The sequence below is a fragment of the Mauremys reevesii genome, linkage group 4, assembly GCF_016161935.1.
Source record: "Mauremys reevesii isolate NIE-2019 linkage group 4, ASM1616193v1, whole genome shotgun sequence".
Classification (NCBI taxonomy): domain Eukaryota; kingdom Metazoa; phylum Chordata; order Testudines; family Geoemydidae; genus Mauremys; species Mauremys reevesii.
This window is the reverse complement of record NC_052626.1, coordinates 26,759,987-26,783,662: the sequence shown is the minus strand read 5'-3', so window position 1 is coordinate 26,783,662 and position 23,676 is coordinate 26,759,987. Positions and strand designations below refer to the sequence as shown.

Below are 23,676 nucleotides of genomic sequence, written 5' to 3'. Positions count from 1 at the left end.
GTATGTAACAATACAATACATTTTATCCTTCATCAACTCTACATATTTATATGATTTATTTATTTTTACCAACTGTGTAGCTGAACACACGGGAGACGACTTTGCTGATGCTGGAAACTCATCCCAGAAGAGAGAAACACCTGAGAGCTGAAGTAACTTGTGAGCAAAAGCTGTGGGCTGATGTACATTAATTCCAGAGCATTCATCAGCAGTTTCATCACAGTACATAGTTCTGGGAGACAAAAACAGGGAAATAAGCATGGTAGGGATGGCATGCACACTTTTACCTTCTATTGTGCCATTTAACCTATAGTTCATGTTTATATATGCTTTCTCTACATAAATTATTTACAAGGACATTGACTGATGTGAAAGGAGAAACCACCACTTTCTGCAAATGGGTGGAAATCTTGAGGTTCTTGCAGGACACTATTAATAACAGTAGAGCTATATGTTTGAAGTCAATGTGTCCTATTATGAGATCCTACTATTTACTGTTTAGTCTTATCTCAAAGTGAAGAAGTTTGCCCTATATTACTGTTTTTGTTTGTTTACATTAAGACATCTGTAACTGCGCTCTAGTCTCATGACTAAAGTATGGTTTTGGAATGGATAAATCTACAACATATGTATTTTATATATAGTCTTAAAGCACTACTTGGATGGAACACTTTCCTTTATGTCAGTCATTTCTGTTTAATAAATTAACAGAACTTAAGTTATGCCTAGGACATGCCCAAAATTCACCCTTCTAAATTTTCTGAAATGAAATTTTATCTATTAAAATACCGCTAAATTGTAAAAATAGAAGAACAGTAGAAATTTTAAGAGATCTAATTTACAATGGGAACACACACATAATTTTATCTTAACTAAAATAACTCAAACAGTACCACTCTGTTATAACACTTGAATTAGATGTTCTCTCTTCAAACAGTTTGTGTAAGGGTAGCTTTTAACGTACAGGGGATTTTTAAGAGGGGACGGGTGGAGTGCAGGGGTTCAGATAGGCATGTCTACTGACAAGTTCTCTCTTGAACTGAACTCAGCAACTGCAACAATGATTTTTTTGTTGTTATTTGTTTAAGAACAAATTATAGTTCATCCACATTTTTGTGTATGTAAAAACATTATTTTGTAGTGATTTTAATATTCTGCAAGATACTTTTGTTTTCATCATGGCACCAACTAAAATGAGCTTATTAGTCAAATAAGCTAAATAAATACCTTAAGAACATCCACAATTCACAAATTTCAATTATTTATACAATTTGCTTTACACTGTATGTGGGTTCTTCTAGCAGGTCATGCAAAAGCTAGAATTCTGCTGATCTGGTACATTAGTACTTTTGCAGGATTAAGGTTTCTTTCCTAAATATAGAATTGTGAGGTCAGGTTTTCAAAAGTGCTCAGCATCCACAACTGGGGCCAGATTTTCTAAAGGATTAAGCTCCAATTCAGTCACCTAAATGGAGTGGCCAATTTAACAATGAGAGTTGTTGGGTGTTGACCATTTAAGAAAATCTAGTCACTCATTTAGGGCATGTCTACACGGAAAAACAAACAAACACACACACACACAAACACACACACACCCTGCAGCAGCAAGTCTCGGAGCCCAGGTCAACTGATTCAGGTTCACAGTGCTCACGCTGCAGTGTTAAAAATTGCAGTATAGATATTTGGACTTGGGTTGAAGCCTGGGTTCTGACACACTGCCCCCTCGCTGGGTTTCAGAACCCAAGCTCCAACCCAAGCCTGAAATCTACAGTGCTATTTTTAACCCTGAAGCACAAGCCTGAAAATTCACTTAAGGCATCAAAAGTTAACCGCATGAATGATTTGGACTTCAGAGCTATACTATGTGAGGGGATGTGTGCCTGTGTGTAAATCTGTGGATATAAAGATAAGAGCCATCCAGTTTCTTTTTTTTTTTAAATGTTGATTTTAAGCAACACTTACTTCTCAATTCGGATTTCAAGTGCAGACCCACTTTTAGAATTTTCCAGCACATGTTCAATTCTCAAAACAGTATCTAAAAAGGTAACTTTCACTCTTCTTAGAACTGAAGCAAGGAAACCAGAAGACAATACAGTTACACCATGACCATTTTAAATCAATAAGACACACTGATGACTTAATATATAAATAAAAAGATCAACTCTTCTTTGTTGACTGAAAGCTAATATTTATTTCATTAGGATTATAAATAACTTTCAATACAATATCACAATTCCAAATGAGAATCTAGTTTTCTATCAGTAAGTCTTAGCTTCTTCCAGTTGGACATTCAAAAATGTAAAGCAATCTGAAGAAGATGCAGTTTTGGCATCCAATGCCGCCCTATGCTAAGTCTGATTCTTCAAATAAAAACATGAACTGTACAGAAGACTGTGCTATCAGGTTTTTCCTCCTGGGGCTACTAACACCAATGCTGATCCAACTGTCACATGATGTGCTAAACCAGCACTGCTAGAACCAAGACATTCTGCCAGTCAGTCCTGTCAATGAAAGGAATTATCCAAATTTATACTGGTATGATTGAGAGAATTTGGCTCTAATGAAGAGCTGAATCAGCACACAGCAGGAACAGTTTTTTGGGGTTTTTTTTTTTGTTTTTTTTTTTACTACTGTGGTTTTACTTCCTGGCTCTCTCCTCCTGTTTTAACTGTTAGAAGGTAGAGTCACTGATAAAAAGTTGAGAGAGAAGAGAAGAAGTTGCAAGGGAGCTCTCATTTTGTAATATCATGACATGGTGTAGACTAACATAATGTAACTTAAGATGTTAATTCACAAGGTGCATAGTAGAGTCATACCTGTTTCAATAGTTTCTGCAAACTTCTCAAGCCCTTCGAAAGGTTGAGACCCTTCTCCTTGTTCATCTGTCAGTTTTTGGCTAAGACATTCTTTTGCAAGTTGCATACTACTGGTCATAAAACTTGACCAATACATAGGCTCTGAACCAGACGCTGTAGAATAAGACAAAATTCTTAAATCCAAAAACCAACAAAACCAAAGCAAACAAATTATATGTTTTGTATATCTAGACAAAGGTCTGGTCTACACAGAAGCTGCACCAGTTTAACTAAAAGTCAAATTTTAAACCAGTAGTTAAAGTGGTGCAAACCCCTGCATGGACACACTCAAATCAATTTAAAAATGGGTTCTTTCTTTTTAGCTTCTATTGGTAAGTTTATAGGTACAAGATAAATCAATACAACCAGTTTAAAACCAGTGTAAGTGGGACCACAGAAGGTTTGGCACTGGTTGAACTAAATCAGTTTTTAAAACAGATTTTTAATTACACTGGTGTGACTTCTGTAGGCAAGACTAGGCCTAGACAAGGCCTAAGAAAAAATGTTGTTCTTTAAATGGAGTTAGCTTCCTTAAGGTAGCTGTAATTGAAGATGACTTCCGGGTATTAGGGAAGAGCATCAATTATTAGTTTGGTTGCTATCATAATGTAAAACGTACTAGACTCTGTCCACATCTATAGGAAGACCATCTCTACCTTGAGGCAGCTAACCAGATTTGAAACATCACTCAACCACTCAGTCCCCATCTAGCCTAGGATTTAAGGTATGATTTTAGCACATTAGCTAGTACATGCTAATAGCATGTTTAAAAAGTCTAGCTAGACCAGGCACAGTGCCCTCAACATGTGCAAAACTGGTCAAGTTAAACACTAAGGGGGAGCCTAGAATTTGACTCGACCAGTTTAGCATGTATTAAAAGCAATGTGTCTCATCTACACTAGACTTTTTAAATGTGCTAACATAACATCTTTAAATCCTAGTCTAGACAAGGCCTTAGACTCTGTTTGACACCTTTACAATCATGTTAGTTGATAGAGGTCAATCCTAGGCCTACTAGCTGCCAGAAAACACAATTGATGGTCATCTCTAACAGCTAACTTGATAATACTCTGACGTTTGCTCATATTAAAAGTGTAGTGTAGACAAGGCACACCAATTAATTAGAGGTAAAAGCTCCACTGCAGACAAGCCCAACTGAGGCTAACACGACAGTAAAGATACTAAACTGCATCCGTGTTAGAACCTCAGTGGTGTTTCAGATGGGATTAGCTACCTCAAGGTAGCTAGTTCTGTTTTTTAAAAATCCCTACACCAGGTATTAATCTTGTGGCTGCAGCTACTTGGTGACAATAGTTCTTTCCTACATGCTCCATTTTTAAACAATTTGTGACAGCAAAGGACAACCATACATTCATGCAAAAAAGTAAAATAAAGCACACTGACAACCGGGGAAAGGAAAAGCATTACCAGTGAAAAATTCCTTCCTGAACCCCACAAAAACAGTGATCAGCTATTTATAAGTAAAGAGCTAGTACAAAGAACTAATTAATAATGTATTACTTTTCACATACTCATTCATAATATTAGACTCCAGCACCAAACTGAAGGCCATTCTTCCTATTTATTACTGCCTATTATTACCATTCTTTTTAAGATAATATCTTCTTAGATGGACATTAGCAAGTAAAATTAGCCTAAGATTTAAGTTCAATTACAATAAGTTAGAATGAAACATAGAACAACAAAAATATATGTGATTTTAAAAGAAACCTATTCATAGGGTAATGGTTCTCAACCAGGGGCATGTGTACCCTGGGGGTACACATAGGTCATCCAGGGGGTACATTAACTCATCTAGATAGTTGCTTAGTTTTACAATAGGCTACATAAAAAGCACTAGTGAAGTCAGTACAAACTAAAATTTCATACAGATAATGACTTGTTTTTACGGTTCTATATACTATACACTGAAATGTAAATACAATTTTTATATTCCAATTAATTTATTTTATAATTATATGGTAAAAAAGAGAAAGTATGCAATTTTTCAGTAATAGTATGCGGTGAGTCTTTTCCATTTTTGTCTGATTTTGTAAGCAAGTATTTCTTAAGTGAACTGAAACTTGGAGGTGCACAAGACAAATCAGACTTCTGAAATGGGTACACTAGTCTGGAAAGTTGAGAGCCACTGTACTAGGGCACAGCACCAAAGGGCTGGTCTACGTGAACACTTAGTTCACAGCAAGCTGGGGTGTAAATCTATCCCGCACTAGGCAACCACGAATTAAGTGTCCTCGCAGACCCTGTTGTCAAGCACTAAAAGCTCCCTAGTGCATACTGATCTACTCCAATTTCAAAGCAGGACAGATCAAACCCACTAGGGAACCTTTGGTGCACAGCAGCAGGCTCCACATGGACAGTGAGCATGTAGCAAATTAGAGTGGAGTAGATTTACACTCAGCTAGTTGCAAACTAAGTGTGTGTGGTAGCCACCAAAATGTGCTTTGTATGCTGGCAGGCCAGATGCCAGGCATTAGCCTAGAACTGACAACCCTGGGGAAACAAGAAACAAGTCACCTGTACGTTAGTTTTGCTCAAAACAGGTGTTAGTCTTATCAGAATGTATTTTGTGTGTTTAGACTATGAAATACTTGTAAGTTGCTACATGCATTAATCTTACTTGCAATGTCTGTATTCCATGCTATAAGAAAATATGTAAGTTTTGCTTTATAACTTTGAAAATGCTTGCTCTGAACTTGTGAATTCAGGCATGGGAATTGTCCAGCTGCCTCCTAGGTCCACCCTGAAAGACACTTAGAATTGGCAGATCACTACAACTCTGTCACTCTAAGGGTTTAGATACTAACTTATTTGTGTGTATATGTTTGCTCGCTCTAACCTGTAAATAATTCATTTCTGTTTCTTAGGGCTTGGCTACACTTGAAAGTTGCAGCGCTGGTGGAGGCTTTCCAGAGCTGCAATTAGTAACCGTCCACACCTGCAAGGCACATCCAGCGCTGCAACTCCCTGGCTGCAGCGCTGGCTGTACACCTGGTCTGCTTGGGGTATAACGAGTGCAGCGCTGGTGATCCAGTGCTGCTCGTCAAGTGTGGCCACACACCAGCGCTGTTATTGGTCTCCAGGGTATAAGGAGATATCCCAGAATGCTTTTAACTAAATTACTCTCTTTGTTTTGTTATGCAGTCTCTCTTTGTTTTGTTGTGAACTCAGAGCTCCGCGGCGCTCCGGAGCACAGGGAGCTGCTTATCTAAAAAACAAACACAGCTCCTGTTTGCTGTGATCAATCTGTACCTGACTGTGAACAATCAAATGAGAAAACCCCCTGCCTGTCTCATTCACAGGGGCTGAGTGTTTGCTTGACGAGGAACAGCAGAGGCAGAGGGGAGAACGGGAGTCCATTGGATGCAGGCTGTTTGCAGTTAAGAGTTAAGATTAAGGGGTCGGGAACATTTTCTGATTTTGCAAGTCAGGAAGCTAACATACAGTGTTGGCTCCAAAAATCCACTCTCTCTCTCTCTCTCCCCCGCTCCCTGTCACACTACACACCACACCACCCCCCCTCTTTGAAAAGCACGTTGCTGCCACTTGAATGCTGGGATAGCTGCCCATAATGCACTGCTCCCAACAGCGCTGCAAATGTAGCCACACTGCAGCGCTGGTAGCTTTGAGTGTGGCCACACACCAGCGCTGTCCCTACACAGCTGCACGACCAGCGCTGTAACTCCCAGCGCTGCAACTTTCAAGTGTAGCCAAGCCCTTAGTTAATAAATCTTGAGAGTTTATTACAGGATTGGCTACAGGCTGTGTCTTTGGTGTAAAATCTAGGGTACCAATTGATCCGGGTAGGTGACTGGTCTCGTGGGACTGGAATCAACCTGAATGTGGTGTGATTTTTGGTGTAAGTGACCATTTATCCATTTATTAAGTCCAGTTTGGCTGGGATGCAAGATAGACTGGAGAGTCTAAGGGGCCTGTCTGTGACTCCATGGTAAGATGGTTATAGATATCCGGAATTCACATTTGTTACTGACTTGGTGAAATTTAATTATAGATCACAGTTTGGGGTGTTTGCCCTGAGGTAAGCACTTATGGTTGTGAGCCACTCTAGACAGCATGACAGTGCTTTTCCGCAAAGAGCTTTAAAGAACGCTGTAGCAGGATGGCTCACCCCTTTAAAGGTTGGAGGCCAGGGGGCAGCCAACCCTAGTTACTAAGGAGGCACATCTGAGCAGGGATCAGCTGATTTCCCTAAAGAGCAGCAAGAAGCTGCAGAGAGGGGATTCTCAGGGAGACCAAAGGTGGAGTACAGAAGCTGCTGGGAGCAAATAGACTCCAGTAGAGAAAGTTGGGGAGTGATACTACAGGCAAGAAAGGCCTGGGAGTGACCTGATAAGGGGTAAACAAATGGACTTGCAAACTTTATTTTAAATGTTTGCTAACTTAAACCAGAACCCAAGAAGGGGTGAAAATGGATACAAGGGTTTGTGAAAAGAACAGGAGTACTTGTGGCACCTTAGAGACTAACAAATTTATTTGAGCATAAGCCTTCGTGGGCTTTGTGAGTTACTGAAGACCTATGAAGGGGGAAACTGAGAGAGAGTGGGGAGCCCACTTGCAGGGCCACCCAGATGCCTCAAGAGGACATATGTGAAGCAGCCACCCAATGACAAACCCATGGGAAACAGTATCACTCTCTCTCCTCATAATAAGTCCATGCCATTGCAGCATCCTCCAGCCATGAGCAGTAATCAGTTCCCATCCAGTCAAGTTCAGCTATCTACTCAAACTGGCCAGTAGGAGCTATTGTATAATCGATAACTAATAAAGCACTCTCTTCCATCCACAATTTAAAGGGCCACCTATACAATACAGCTTGCCCAAATAGCACAAATGAAACAAAATGCAAACTTGCGGTCCTCACATGGCAGCATATCACATTATGAGTAGATCAGTCCCAATTAAGGTCTCTAGAGAATTTTCCTATGACTCAAAAATAAGCAGAAGCAAAAATATGGGAGCATGGCTGTTTGATTATAAAATGTTAGGGACTAAACAGACACTTATGAGGAAACATTTCTTTATTAGTTTCTAAAATTACATCTATGTAAATGTGGAAGCAAAGACACAGAAGTTCAAAATATTATAGACTTAAATGAAGTAAAGTGCTGACCTACTGAAGAATACTTGATAATTATTGTATTCTCTTTTTCTAAGATAGATATGTTAAACAAATAGTGCCCAGGCACAAATTTTTATCCCGTACGTGTAATGTTATAATAAAAATTAAATAAAAAACACAGAACCAGTTGAAGCAAAACTGCCAGTATAATCTCAAACATTTGAACATTAGAATTCACCTAATTTATCAACATAAAACACTGAGCCAAATAAGATAATGCAGTAAACCTACCAAGACGAGGCCTTGGCCTGAAGACCATCTCTAATCCTTTCACTTCTAGTGCACAGTTATCCTGTAGCAATGTCCCCCATGGAACAGACAGAGAAATTGACTGGATAAACCCTTCAGTGACTTCCAGGGGTGCATCTGCTGATTCCAGAATCTCATTAAGACACTAAAAGTAGAGAATCCAAAATTATGTTCATATTAACAGAAGCAAAACATTTAAGATATGTTAAAAGGAATTAAATTAATATATTTAAAAACCTGGAAGTTATCCTCTACTTTGGTTCTGTCAATGATGCATGCTAATTAAACACTAAACTTTTAATCTAATACAGTTCCAGCTGTGGTTTTTCTTATGATCTATACTACTGAACTGTTTGCATAAATTTCCATATGTTGCTAACAGAAATATTATAGTACCGGAGCTTAAAGTGTTACCACAAAAGTAAAAATTAATTACAGTTATAGGAAAGCCCAGAATAGTAAATGGATAAAAACAGTTTGTTCATTGTGACAGGAATCTTTGAATAGGACACAAACCAAACAACTAAATTTGATGTAATGCTCATTGTATACTTGTCTGACTGTGACAACTGAGCCAAAAAGAATTATTTCTATTATACTGCATGTAAAGAGTCTCACTTTAAGATTCAACTTTAACAAGAGTTGAATCAGACCCTGAAACAGTTCTGGAAAGAAACAATTTGATTTATCATATGTATATGACTGATTATAGTTCAATGCAGTTAAACCTGTTTCTCTAATAAAAAATAATGCAGTAACTGTAGACATCAATCAACAATGCAAAATGTTTCAAGCAGCAGAAGTATCAGCAGAAAAATATTAATGTACATTAGTTAAAACTTCTTGCTACCACAAAAATGAGCTATACATTCAAACAGTGCTATTTCACATGTATTTGAGTGATATGTATGGACATTTCTATATATGAATATTAATAAAATCTAGCATATCAAAACAAATTTTGAATAAGTCTGGCCTCAGATCTCTTTTTACAAACTACATATAGGGAAACAGAAAGAAAAATTTATCATCATCTTTCCAACTATTTTAAGCAAACTATAAGAAAAAATACAAGTGTATGTTTATTACAGTTAAACAGCATTAAGAAAAGATAAATATCTGTTTAGCAAGTGATTAAAAAGTATTTAAAATAAAATTGTAAAATTCCACACATCTACAACAACTGCTGGCTTGATCCTACATCACTGAGGAATTTCCACTAGAGTCAATGAAAATTCAGGACATGGAAAGGCTTTGCAGGGTTAACATCAGAAGCAGCAGAGAAATCAATTATTAAGCATATTTATCTATTCAATCACAAATATTGTGGGCTAAATTCTGACCTGCATTAGACAGTGCAACCCTCTTGAGGTCAAAGGAGTTGAACAAGTATAGTGGAGGCCAGAACTTGTCCCTCTGTATACAGTAAACACCAAGACAATGGCGTATATATTATGTATATTAAAATATTTTAAAAAGTTAAATGAAACTAGTAGATGAAAAACAAACAGTTCAAAACAGAACAAAAATGAGAAAATAATTAAGGTTAAAACTACAGCCTCCTTGAGGACATGTAGACAGCAGGTTTAAAGTAACGAAAAAAAAAAAGCAGCTGTAGTACTTTTGCAACACCTGTTTTTGCATTCTTTCTGTCATGCATGAGTGAACCATATCTAAAGAGCATTAGCTACTCACTAATTTATAGGCCAGAAAATACCGCCCAGAAAAAAAAATGTTTCTCCAGACTGGAAAATGAACATTATATGTAGAGTTTACTAACTTTCTTTAGTACAACAAGCACTTTACTAAATTGCAAGGGTTCCTAATGTTTATCTTTCAAGTCTAGTGAAACTAGCAAAGGTTGTTTTAATATCCACTACAGGGCACTGAAATCTTATTAAAACAAAGTCTGCCCACCTATTACACAAAAACAGCTGCCCCACAGGACTAAATGAAGAAATTAATATTTTGCATTTACAGAGTGTCTTTTATCTAGGGCATCTGAAAAGTCCTTTACATAAAACACTTACAACACTCCTTCCATAATATCTATTTTACAGAATAAGACCCCAAGTCTGCAAACACTAACATGCCTGCTTAACTTTACTATTAGCAAAGTTTAGTGGTAGTTTACTAGTAGTAAAGCTAAGCACACATGTTTACAGGATTGAAGGCTTAAACAAACAAACAAACCAAGGCCTACAACCCAGATTTCACATAAAAGAATTCTGGAATCATGGCATCACATTGAAGCCCATGAGACTGACCCATGGCCTTCCTCGCAGTTGAAGGGCAGTTAAGAGTTCTGGGGCCACATATTTACAGATCTCAACAACTCCCTTGAAGAGAGAAGCTTACGACCTTTGTAACAACTAAAAAAGGCATATTCGGATCTGTAATTTGACGCAATATACCACCCAATGTCTAATTTCCCATTCCTGTGCAAAGTGATTGAATAGCTTGCAAAACATCAACTCCAAGAACACCTGACCTCTACTGCTATTTTGGAACCTGCTCAGCTGGACTTTATACCAGAATATGGTACAGAAACAATTTATGTTTTGTTGGTAGTTGGGCAGTCTGTTCATAGCCATGGACAGCTAGCAAACAGTCATATTCATGCTACTAGACCTCCCTAGTATTTCATAGTCAGTCACAAGATATTAGTGACTTGCCTTAGAGGCCATTCAGAGTTATGCAGAGTTACATTAATTAAGATCGCTCCTCAGACTAGACCTAGATAGTTCTGACAGGCAAGCTCCTATGCCTTCCAAACTCTCACCTACGGCATTCCACAGTCCTTTACCCTCTCCTCCACCTAACTCAACGTTTGTATAAACACATATTAAAAGATTGACACTATGCTAACACCATCCAAAGTTACATCTCCATCATAAAAAGTGCAAAAAATGACAAACTACCTATCCTACACATTCTACCTATTCTACACATCCGAAGAAGTGGGTATTCACCCACGAAAGCTCATGCTGCAAAACGTCTGTTAGTCTATAAGGTGCCACCGGATTCTTTGTTGCTTTTACCTATCCTAGTGTCTCAAAGAAATCAGCACATAGATGAAGACCAGGTGACTAAATCCTAATACAGGGGAAACAAATGATGCTATTGAAAAGAGGAAAGTGTCATAGAATAATAGAATATCAGGGTTAGAAGGAACCTCAGGATGTCATCTAGTCCAACTCCATGCTCAAAGCAGGACCAATCCCCAATTAAATCATCTCAGACAGGGCTTTGTCAAGCCTGACCTTAAAAACCTCTAAGGAAGTAGATTCCACTACCTCCCTAGGTAACCCATTCCAGTGCTTCACCACCCTCCTACTGAAAAAGTTTTTCCTAATATCCAACCTAAGCCTCCCCCACTGCAACTTGAGACCATTACTCCTTGTTCTGTCATCTGGTACCACTGAGAACAGTCTAGATCCATCCTCTTTGGAACCCCCTTTCAGTTAGTTGAAAGCAACTATCAAATCCCCTCTCATTCTTCTCTTCTGCAGACTAAACAACCCCAGTTCCCTCAGCCTCTCGTCGTAAGACATATGCTTCAGCCTCCTAATCATTTTTGTTGCCCTCCTCTGGACTCTTTCCAATTTTTCCACATCCTTTTTGTAGTGTGGGGCCCAAAACTGCACACAGTACTCCAGAGGAGGCCTCACCAATGTTGAATACAGGGGAATGATCACATCCCTCGATCTGCTGGCAATGCCCCTACTTATACAGCCCAAAATGCTGTTAGCCTTCTTGGCGACAAGGGCACACTATCGACTCATATCCCGTTTCCTGTCCTCTGTAACCCCTACGTCCTTCTCTGCAGAACTGCTGCCTAACCATTCGGTCTGTAACAGTGCATGGGATTCTTCCGTACTAAGTGCAGGACTCTGCACTTGTCCTTGTTGAACCTCATCAGATTTCTTTTGGCCCAATCCTCTAATTTGTCTAGGTCCCTCTGTATCCTATCCCTACCCTCCAGCGTATCTACCACTCCTCCCAGTTTAGTGTTATCTGCAAACTTGCTGAGGGTGCAGTCCATGCCATTCTCCAGATCATTAATGAAGATATTGAACAAAACCAGCTCCAGGACCGACCTTTGGGGCACTCCGCTTGATGCCAGCTGCCAACTAGACATGAAGCCATTGATCACTCATGGAATGCCATTGAGCCTGACGATCTAGCGAGCTTTCTATCCACCTTGTTCAGTGAAGGTGGATAGAAAACAGTGAACTTGTTTGTTCAGTGAAGAATTGACATCCTATCAGTCAAGCCACATATAGTCAAAATAAAGCTCAGCCTTAAAATCCTCACTGATAATGGAGACCCAAATGTCAACAGCTCCTAGAAATACCTTCTTTTTCTGACAGCTGGCCAAGAGACTGCCAAATATTAATAGATACAGACCCAGCCATAAAGATTCATGTTGTTGTGACTGCCAGGCTGGATTACTGCAAAACTATATCTGGGAATGAATATGCAAGGCCTGAAAAAAATCAATTTGGTTCAGAATGTGGCAGTCCATGGGCTAAACAACACCAGCAGAGCAAGATCCTCCCACTCCCACTGCTTCTGTCATTGACTCACTACCAAATACTGGATCCATTTCTAGGCCAGGGAGCTATTTATTAAAGCTCTCAGTGGTCTGGGTTTGAGCTACCACTTCCCTCTCCACTACCAGGTCCTTCCATGACAGCAGAGCTTCCTCTATTCAAGAACAGTGGAGCTGTCCATAAAGCCACAAAAGAGTTGGAGATGGAACATTTTTATCAATCAGCCCACTGAAAGATGGATCTCCCTTCCGAAGAACTGATTGACCAGCCATGCTCAAGATCCATCTCTTTGCCTTTGCTTTCAAACAACATTTTTAAAAGCACCCAAACCCCACTCAGTGTTACTGCACATGGGGAGGGCAGGAAAACCAACTGCACCAAACTGCCTATTTATTTTATTGCAAGGTGTTCAGACGCTATGGTGACAAGTACAATAGTTCACTAGATAAAATATTAGATTTGACTCTTATTTTTTAAGGCAAAAATGTTATTTAAAAATAAAACAGGTGGCACCGGAGGGAGGGGCTTGGGACTGATCCCTCAGGAGCCGCAGGGGCAGCACCTCTCTTACCCATTTATCCAGAGGGACCTGCGTCAGAGAGCCGGTGCCCTGGTACAGATCCAGGCTGAGCTGCTCCAGACTGAGCTTCTCCTGCAGGAAGTGGCCCAGGTACCTCTGCAGCAGGTACCTGCAGGCCCTTTTCTTGATGGACTCTGAGAAAGGCCAAGGCATGATGGCGGGGGGTTGTCACTAGGCTGGAGCTGCTGGGCTGGAAAGTGGGGGCTAATCGGCTGGGGCGATGGGGGGTGGGGAGCTGCCGGGCTCGAGTCAGCTCTGCTAGGGAAAGGGCTCCCTACGGTCCCCCGACCCCCCACTCGCACCCCGTGGGGCCGGACCCCGCACCCTCAGGGGGAGAAAACAATGACAGGTAGCTCCATCCTCACTGAGCCGTCGCCGCCATCTTCTCGGCGACCTGGGATGCGGGGGGGCGGCTGGTGAGTTCGGGGCTCCACCGCAGGAGCGCGCGCGCGCGCTCTGCCACCTGGCTTCGATCCCCTCAGCGGACCCGCCACCTCCTACGTGCCTCTACTCTCCCCCTTACACCAGAACCGAGCGACAGTGACGCCAGCTGACGTTCAAGCGGAAGTGAAGTCACAGAGAGGGGGCGGAAGTGAAGGGGCGGGCATGAGGCGGAATCGGAGTGGGTGGCTGGCCGGCCCCAAAGTTCCTTCTCAGCGGTCGTAGAAGACGGGCGGGAGGCGCGCTTGTGGTGGACAGGTGACTAGGCTGGTGGGGGAAGGGGTCCTGGCCTGCGGCACGGGGGAGTAGCGGAAGAGGTGGCGGCGGCTCTGGGGCCCGTCCCGCCGCGGTGTTAGGGTTTTTTCCCCGTATTAAGCCCAGGGTGGAGCTAACGAGGCTTCGCTGCACGATTCTCCTGCGCGCCGTGCGGCTGTCACCGTGGTGACTGCGCTGCAGGCCCTTCTCCAGGGAGCGGCGGGGCTGCCTGCTGCGAGCTGCTCTTCTGGGACCGGCCCCTTCTCGTCTCTGCCTCCAGCCCCAGGGAGTTACCAGGGGGAGCGGGGTCGTTCTCGAGCGTGAGGTGCCTTGTGGCACGGGGCGTGCGCGGGTGGTCCCAAGCCCTCTCGGCTGTGGGGTGGGTTACGGTGCTCTGGGAGCTCCCTGCCCCGAGGACAGAATGGGGTTTGCAAAGGGATTCTGCGTTGCTTTTCGTCTTGCATGACTTGCATTTTAGGACTAACGCAGAAAACGTGTCCGTGTGTTCAGCCTTTTTGTGTGTCACCCCATGCTACTGACCTTGGTATTAACAAACAGATACAGAGAGGGGCTGAACGAATTGACTTTCATTACAGGCAAACAGCCAGGTTTAATAAATAGCTCCCTTAAATATTAGTAAAAAGAACAGGAGTACTTGTGGCACCTTAAAGACTAACAAATTTGTTTTAGCATAAGCTTTCGTGAGCTACAGCTCACTTCTTCGGATGCACAGAATGGAACACACAGAGACTTCTCCAATAAAAAAAAAAATCCTGGTTGGTCTGCTAGTAGCCCTACAGGGCCCATATCTTCCTTTGTTTTGCATGACATTGAATATATCTTGAAATAGTTCTTTCTGTTGGAAAAAATCTATTGTTTTATACCATTGATCTTGCATAATAAGCATTTGTGGTCATATAAAATTGACCACAAATAAAACAATGGTGTTTCTGTACACAGAATGGAGACTGATTACAATCCCATGGAGTTGTCCAGTAACACAGGGTTTGAAGAAGATTCTGAATATAAGGACATTGAAGGAACAGATGTGAAGGATATGAGACTAGAGGCAGAAGCTGTTGTGAATGATGTTCTGTTTGCTGTCAGCAACATGTTTGTCTCAAAAAATCTTCCATGTGCAGAGGATGTGGCATATATCAATGTGGAGACAAGGGAGAGAAACAGATATTGCCTGGAGCTCACAGAAGCAGGACTTAGGGTAACTTGTTTATCCTTTATAAAGCTTCTTTGTTTACAATAAATATTAATTGAAAGATATCTAGTAAAAATTTTCAGTTGTCATCAAAGCAGCATAGGCTCTTTTCTTTATTGAATACTTTTAAAACTCTATTTCATACTTCAAAGTTCAGCTTTTTAGGGAACTACTAGTATGCCATTTCAATTAAACACAAAAGGGGAGGATTTTACACACTTGTCTTGCCAAAGTGCATCTTACATGCATGGAAAAATGTTAAATTAGAACTGATGCAGTGACCACTATTTGAAGTAAAGCTCTGTATGTTGTAACACTGTTTATGCCCTGCATAACTGGGGTATAGTATACAATTTTTATTTTTCTGTGCATGGTTTTATCTTGATTCTATGTTTCACTAACACAGGCTGATAACAGTAACTGGTGCTAAAGTTAGGCATTATATAAAGATAAGAAATTTTGGAACTTCTAAAAAAATAAATTTCTGACAATTGGCACAACCCTGGAAACTAAGAAATGAGGTTTGTGGTATCCTTGACATGCGCTCTTAGCGAAAGTAAAGGGTACATTTTTGGCACCCTGTTTAACAAAGTGAGGTAATGCCCATCTTCATCTGTTTTCTCCAATGCCTTTAGTCTAATAACACAACAGAGTTAACCTAGATTATGAAAGCAGAAACATTTACAGAATGATAAAGATAGAAGTAGATAATTGAAATGTTTGGTGTTACAGGTGACTTTTTTTTTTAACTACAGTTCTTCAATCTTATAGTCCACAGTTGTCTGAGAAAAGTGCACTACAATTGCAAAGGCTTTTAAAAAAGTAGATGATATAGTATTGTGCCCACATCAGACTACATTTTATAAAACAGACTACTGTAATCTTTACCTTGTCTATGTCTATAAGAAACTAACTATTGATTTCTATGCATGCATCTCCCTTTCATACTATTTGAATTGCTTGTGCAAATACTTGTGTGGTGAAATGAGAACTTCCAGCCAAATTCAAAAGTAAGCCTCTATATTTAATGTCTTTGGTGCTCAGTTTTATGAGAAAATAATATTGGAAACTCCTTTAGATGATGATGAATTGTTACTAACGTCTTGAATAGGGAAGACAAAGTATAGGCTTTATTGAACCAACTTCTCTTGGTAAAAGAGACAAGCTTTCGAGCTTTCACAGAGCTCTTCTCTTCTTCAGGGCTTGTCTACACTTGAAGTGCTACAGTGGCACCGCTATAGGGTTTCAAATGTAGATACTACCTATGTTGATGGGAGGGGTTCTCCGTCAACATAAGTGATCCACCTCTCTGAGAGGTTGTAATTAGGTTGACAGAAGAATCCTTCTGTCAACCTAGTACTTTCTACATCGGGGCTAGGTCAGCTTAACTACATTTTTCACACCCCTGAGAGACATAGATTTGTCAACCTAACTTTTTAGTGTAGACCAGGCCTGAGTGTCAGTTAAATACACTTCACCTTGAATGGTCTCCTATGTGTTAACTATTTATGCCAGACGGTCTGTTCCATCTTGTATTTAGCTGTGACACTGAGTACCTTTTGAGACCTGAAGGGGAGCTTTGTGTAAGCTCAAAAGCTTGTCTCTTTCACCAACAAAAGATATTACTTCATCACCTTGACTGTGATATCCTGGGACCAACATGATTACAACAACACTACAAAGTATAGGTTTGTTGTGTCTGGAAATACTTCTGTGTAGTGTACTAATGTGACTAATTTTGTGATTTTTATGGTTCCCATGATGAAATGACTAACCACAAAAAAATTGATCTCTTTGCAACAGGTGGTGGGTTATGCTTTTGACCAGGCTGATGATGGCTTACAAACTGCGTATCATGAGACTGTCTACTCTTTATTGGACTCTCTTAGCCCAGCATATCGTGAAGCTTTTGGAAATGCACTGCTACAGAGACTGGAAGCTTTGAAAAGGGATGGGCAATCATGATTCAGTCTGCAGGAACAAGCACATGTTGGGAAATGATTAATGATAGTGGGAATTCTTAGTATGAGTTACTGAGATCTTGCTTTCAGATGTAGTCAAAAACATACATCGAGCTTCATTTCTTGCCTGAACATCTAGGTTCCTTACAATAGTACTGACTCGTAAAATAACAGTGTTGCTATGGCTCTGCTTTGTCCACAAGGCTACTTTAAGCTATCTTGGTGGACTATAGAAGTAGTACCTTTTTTGTTTAACTCTGCTATAGATCATCAGTTGAAAGTGACTTGCTTTCTACAGCATTTGAAGAAATTTGATCTCTTTGCAAAGCAATATGATCCAATATTTTATTCTAAGAAATATCTTAATTGGTACTGTGGAAATCTTGAATGACATGTATGGAAGTAGTAATACTTTCTTAATGTGTCTATCTGTAAATTTTAACTCTGCTCCTTAAAACCAAATTTTAACTACTTGCTCTAGCTAAATTAATGGGAACTACTTTAGTCCACTTAGAGGATATCTTTTTCAGCTCAATTTTTTTGTATGCAATCCTGAAAACTCTCTGCTTCATTCACAAAATATGCACCTCACAATATCGTATATCATTTGAACATTGCTTATTCCGGGCTTGTCGGTACTTAAAATTCTCCAGCCGTGCTGATGTAGCTGTGCCCCTGTAGCACTTCAGAATCTCCTGCTGGAAATCCACCTCCCCAAGAGGTGACAGCTAAGTTGCCGGAAGAATTCGTCCATTGATCTAGCGTTGTCTACACAGGGACTTAGGTCAGCTTTAATGTGCTACTCAGGGGTGTAGATTTTTTCATAGCCCTGACCAACATAGTTAAATTGACCTGATTTCTAGTTTAGACCAGACCTTAGTGTCCTTGTTGAGTTAAAAGCAATGTTCAGTATTATTCAACATACCCTTGTCTGCAGCAACCAGTAAACAAAAGATAACCGTTGGCATATGAATGTATCATCTAAATTTGCAAACGCGCTAAGCACAGAAGTAAAGTAGGAAGAACAGGTGACATTTTTTTCTTAAATATAGACCATACTAATATAACTTTGGGAGGGTGAGGAAGACATTTTAGCCTGTTTACTATTCTAAATGTTTGTTTACATGATGTACAGAATATACTCAAGTATTTTTGCTTCAGTCTTTACTTTTTACAGTGCAGTGCTTAGGTATTCCTGTAAGGCTGCCCTTTTCCTCAATTGTACAGTGTCCTGTCCTAAAGAACAGTAAGTATATAATGTCAATGCAGTGTATTGGTTTGAAACCCAAGGCTGTAGGAAACATTCAGAGATTGATATTGAATTGGGAGACAGTTATGTATTTTCTATTTTATAAAAAAATACAAAGCGCTTTATAAATTTATTGTGCTACTTTAAGTTTTCAAATGTGTGGAAGAGACTTTTTGAAAAGTATTCAGTTGGTTTAAAGCACCAGTACTATTGAACTAACATTATATGATCAAACACTTTTTTGCATTCTTATACCATTCAATATTTATGCATCCTTGTTTATGTAATTCTGCCTTTATTCTCCTAAGTTTCATGCTAGAAACAAAGTAAATGTGAATCCAAAGAGAAGGCTAGATCATCAGCTGTTGTAAATAAACATGATCCACTGACATCAACAGAGCTAGACTAATTGACACCAGCTGAGGATCAGTTGCATTAATTTGTGGGACCAGTTAACAAGTTGAGCATTTATTATAGTTTTGTGGCAATGATGCTGTAATTATGACTGAGAAGGCACATACAGTCAAAACTTCTGTTTTCAAGTGTAATATTTTTGTTTTATTATCTTCTTAGGTTGAAACATTTCATGTTAATCTTCTGTCCTAAAGTTTAATATATTTTGGTTAAAAGTATTTTCATGCTCTAAGAAAATTGTTCAACCCCTCCCCGCCCCCAGTTTTGTGGCGTGTGCTTTAATCCTCTATGAGGAAAATGTACTTTGCCAAGCTTATATCTGAATATCTACCCCTGTAACAATGCACCTGTTATTTCAATGACTAGACACTTGAATAAATGCACAAACTTATGTATGATCAGCTTTTTATTCTCATCCCCCAAAATAAATTGAAAATGTATACCTATATCTTTCCAAACTTGCAAGTCTCAGACACACAAGTCACGTAAACACATGGTAGCTTAAACAATACTTTTGGCTGCAGTATACAAATATATAAGAACATTTAAAATTGGCATGTTGAATAGTAATACAGATCAATGTAAAAAAGGGATGGAGATTAAGTACTTAAGAAACATTAGTGAACAACTTCAAGGGTAGTTATTACATTATAGTAACTTTTCACTTAACTTGAATATGCCTGTGGCTGACAAAGAATATTTTGAAGCACTTAAAGCTTTACAACAGAAATTAAGAAGCCTTTAACAGAAGGCATAAACTTGGGGGAAGGCTGCATAAGCCACAGATCTCACTTGCTTCCCTAGAAATAATTGACTACACTATAACTTGAAAATGAAAAGGGATTCCAGTAATGCACTTAGTGGGGTTGGGTATGCTTGTAACATGTGGGAATGCTCTTAAATAGTTATACTAGAAAATACTGCTTGTGTGAAAAGGCTCAGTTGAAATGCCAATTAACAGTAGACCTTTTCAGTGCAATTCCTTACTTGGTTGCTTTATATCACATACCTGTCTGAATCCTTGATCCTGTGCTGCTGGGCATCTGAGAAGGCCATAGATCTGTGAATGGATATACATTTCATAAGGATGAGAATGGATAGGCTTTCAATTAAATAAAAATGGGAAGGGACAGCAAAACACAACCTTGGACAGTATGAAAAGTCTCAAAGATTAGCACTGTTTAATCACTTCGTATTCTCTTAATAAGAGTCTCAAACAGCTGCCTGCTCTAAGGATGTCTGGTAACATTTTGAAGAATGGAGTTGACCTCAATTCTGCCAAAGATTTTGTGTCATGCTGAAGAAAGTTCTATGTACTTAGAGCTCTGAATTGGGGATATATCAGGAAGAGAGCCTGCTCCTGTTCAGAGTACTGTTGGAATGCAAATGTAAAATAGGATAAGATGAATTCATCTTTGTCTAAACAACAGTATCAGTCTTTATCTGCTATTGCTGACTATCACTGTGCTTATATCTACTGCATGATCTAAAAGTTACTATGCATACCTGAAGGTTGTCTTTCAGGTATTAGCTTGCATACTACAATTTAAAAAATACTAAATGCTTTTTTAAACAGTATTTCTCAAGATTCAGCTGCAACCGCCTAATAAGATCAATGGAAGTTGTATGCTAAAGCTCATATCATACATTAACAGTGCAGTCAAGTGTTTGCATTGTTAAGTTAGGTATATACCATATCATTTTGCTTAGCTCAGCAAATGAAACTGCAAAAAGGTCAGATGCTGTTCTCATTGTAAAAATACAGGGGTTAGTGCTGGGACATTTTAGGGACATTGATCCTTCTTAAAAAAATGGCTGTCTCTATAGCAACTTTTTGCTATAAATTGAGGATGGCTCAGTTTGAAGGGGGGAGCATAGATCAGCATTTATGTTGCATTCCCCCTCAGTACCTTGTCCGAGCTCGGAAAGCTAATGATCCAACCAGCAGACTAAATTTTTGGTGATGAATCCTGGTCACATGCCACTAGAGGCACGTGCATGTGCCAAGAAGAAGTTTGGAAGTGACAAAGAGAAAGACCTGGATGGATTGGTTGCTCACAGAACTATGAGCTGCAGCTGTGAAAAAGGCTAATGCATTTAGCATGCTTTAGGTGAGGTATTTCCAGCAGAGAGAGGGAAGTGATGGTACCATTATACAAGATAGGGGTGAGATGTCCTCTGGAATACTGTGTGCAATTCTGGTCTCCAATGTTTCAGAAAGATTAATTCAGACTGGAACAGGTACAGAGGAGGGCTACTATGATGATGTGAGGAATGGAAAACCTACCTTATGAAAGGAGACTCAAAGAGCTTGGCTTGTTTAGCCCAACCAAAAGAAATTTGAGGGGAGAGATGATAGGGGTTAATTAACATAAATGCTCAATATGTTCTTGTTTCTTCTCAAAGTGTTGGTACATATATACAGTGATAACTATTGCTCAGTGGTGCATGAAGGTGCAGATCATGCACTATAGAGAATGTGAACCATGAACAAATCAACAACTGTAAAATGTCTCTCTTGGACATACATATTTATGATTTTAAGGTTGAAGGGACCTCAAGCGGTCGCATAGACCATCCCCTGTCCTAAAGGAGGACCACATATTCGTCTGACCATTACTTCTGAAAGGTAATGGTAGTAACCAATTGTCTGGTAGGTAAAGCTGCTCTGGGCTTATCACTGTTCCTCTTCTCCCCTTTTTTCTTAGGATGGAGGTGTGTAAAAAGTGCAGGGCTGAGGAACTTCTGGCCAGCCTTTATCTTTCACTTAATTCATCTGCAAATTTGCACATGCTAGAACCTTAATTTTTCAAACATTAGTCTTATGAGCAACTAGTTTTATGAACTGTTTTCCCCAACTTGAAAAAAAAATCATATAATAAAAGTGATAACCTAATGCTTTCAGTGTAATGGAAACTGCTTTCCAGTTTGAGGATAAGCAGCAAGCAATATAGTGCCCTATACTGCAACTCTGGTACTGTAATCTACTGTAACTGTGAGATACTCAATTTTATGAACTTCACGCCCCAGCTATTTCATAAAATAGGGGTGCTACCATATTAGTGAAAATGCCTATGAACTACTGACTCTCTTATTTAAAAAGCACACAAATCCCTGTGAATATAAATGCCTCCTCCCTCACCTAACTCAGATCAGAATTGTGCAAGTACCTTACCTACCTGGAACCATACAGTACAACCAACTCTAGATTACAGCATGTGCTATTTTAAAAAGTCAAACTGCCTCTATCATGAGTCTCTCCCTTCTTGTTCCTGAACCGCCTCCGCTATCGCTGTCTCCTCCTCTGTCGCTGTAGATCTTTGTCCCTCTTGTAGGGGACGGTTATAGGTTCCTGTCCCTTTCCCGTCTCTTGGACTCGGTCTCTGCCTCCCCGGTATCGGTCTCGCTCCCGGCTTTTCCCCAGACAGCGGGAGCCTCCCTTCCCCCGAAGCGGCCTGACACCAGCCTCGCCCCCTGCCCGCGCCTTGGGCCAACCCCGTGGCTGCCCGCCCTGGTGCCTGGGCTGCCGCTTGGCTTGGTCGCTTAGCAACGGCGCGGCTTCTCCGGCGAGCGCCATGGCGGCGGAGGAGGAGGAGGTGGTGGCCGCGGCCGAAGTGGCCATTCGCAGCCAGAGGGTCTTTCTAAACCATTTGGACTCCTACAGCGGCAGCAGCATCGGGAAGGTGACCGCGGGGTGGGGGTCCCTGGGAGGGGGCTGGGCCGCAGGATCTCTCCGAGCTGGGATACGGCGCCACCCCCACGGGGGTGAGCAACCTGCTGGGGTGCGGCAGATGCCAGAGCCAGGACTAGAGAGCGCCCCAGCCCAAGGTGCTAGCCATCACCAAGAGCACCGTCTCCCTGGCAATACTCCTCCTGGAGCCACATGCTGATGCCAGGGCACCTTTGCCAGCCCACATGTTTCCCTGGGCACCCCCAATAGAAAGGCACACACTGAGCTAAGATGCAGGCAACATCACCAGGACCATAGGATCTCTTTAATACCCCCATCATCAGCAAACGCTTGCTGGGCTACAAGGCTATAAGCACTATGGGGTGCTCCCCGCCAGGCCTCCCAAATGGGAACCATATGCTGAGGTGCAAGGTTAATAGATTTACTTAGTCTTAAAATCTCTCCTGTGCCCAGTGGCACATAGAGCAACCCATTTTTCCCAGCAAGATGTTTGACTCCATCGTAAGGTGTCTCCATGATGGCAGCTTCCTTTTCAATGGTACTAGGATAAGTCATTCTTTGCCCTCTACACCTTCCTAACTTTTTATTGTGCGTATATATTTTGCAACATTTCTGTACCCCCAAAAGCACCTGGTAACTCTAGGAAGAGAAGGTGTGTGGTTGACTGGTCAGTTTGTAACGCTGAGGTTCTACTTAGCGTTTCTCAAATGCATGCGGCCATCAGGGGCTTTTCTTGTGACCACAGCCTCCTGGGCAGTGGTTGGGGGGGATAAAGCAGTGGTTCCTCCCCCAGGGTCACCAGCAGGTATTGGACCTTGCTACACCACCCCCGAGACACAAATGGTGGAGGAGTAGGCAGCTAGTGAGTTCCCCACCTTCCTGGGGACAGTAGGGTTTGGCTCCAGTCCTGGGGTGGCGGGCAGCAGGCTCTGGCCATGGAGCTCCAAATCCCAGCTGCGGGGTCATCCACCACATTATGCTGGTGGATGACCCCGCCTGGCCCTGCCTCCGCCTGGCCCATCATGCATCTCCCCGTCTCCCAGTTCCCCCC

General features: G+C 40.9%; 3 protein-coding genes across 7 annotated transcripts in view; 2 read left to right on the top strand and 1 right to left on the bottom strand.

The window, feature by feature from the left end:
* ATG2B (autophagy related 2B) overlaps positions 1–13,900 on the bottom strand; it is a 78,099-nt gene extending 64,199 nt beyond the window's left edge. For all 3 annotated transcript variants that reach the window (XM_039534227.1, XM_039534229.1, XM_039534228.1), the window contains exons 1-5: positions 13,393–13,900; positions 8,248–8,410; positions 2,817–2,969; positions 1,963–2,065; positions 70–232 (exon numbers count right to left, since the gene is read on the bottom strand). In XM_039534227.1, coding sequence (XP_039390161.1) covers positions 70–232; positions 1,963–2,065; positions 2,817–2,969; positions 8,248–8,410; positions 13,393–13,554 — 744 coding nt within the window. In that variant the 5' untranslated portion in view covers positions 13,555–13,900. The remainder of the gene's footprint in view (positions 1–69; positions 233–1,962; positions 2,066–2,816; positions 2,970–8,247; positions 8,411–13,392) is intronic.
* Positions 13,901–13,949: 49 nt separating this feature from the next.
* On the top strand, positions 13,950–19,380 carry LOC120403294 (GSK3B interacting protein). Of its 2 annotated transcripts, none has more exons than XM_039534233.1 (3): positions 13,950–14,100; positions 15,058–15,316; positions 17,114–19,380. In XM_039534233.1, exons 2-3 carry the CDS (start codon positions 15,059–15,061, stop codon positions 17,273–17,275), a joined length of 420 nt encoding a protein of 139 aa, XP_039390167.1. In that variant the 5' UTR covers positions 13,950–14,100; position 15,058; the 3' UTR covers positions 17,276–19,380. The 2 variants fall into 2 exon arrangements, with proteins under 2 accessions (XP_039390167.1, XP_039390168.1); XM_039534234.1 differs by lacking the exon at positions 13,950–14,100 and adding an exon at positions 14,146–14,422.
* Positions 19,381–22,472: 3,092 nt separating this feature from the next.
* Positions 22,473–23,676, top strand: part of AK7 (adenylate kinase 7) — a 48,000-nt gene continuing 46,796 nt past the window's right edge. The window contains exon 1 of one of the 2 annotated variants that reach the window (XM_039534231.1): positions 22,473–22,617. In XM_039534231.1, the coding sequence (XP_039390165.1) occupies positions 22,510–22,617 (108 nt within the window). In that variant the 5' untranslated portion in view covers positions 22,473–22,509. The remainder of the gene's footprint in view (positions 22,618–23,676) is intronic. The other variant, XM_039534232.1, reaches the window with a different exon arrangement.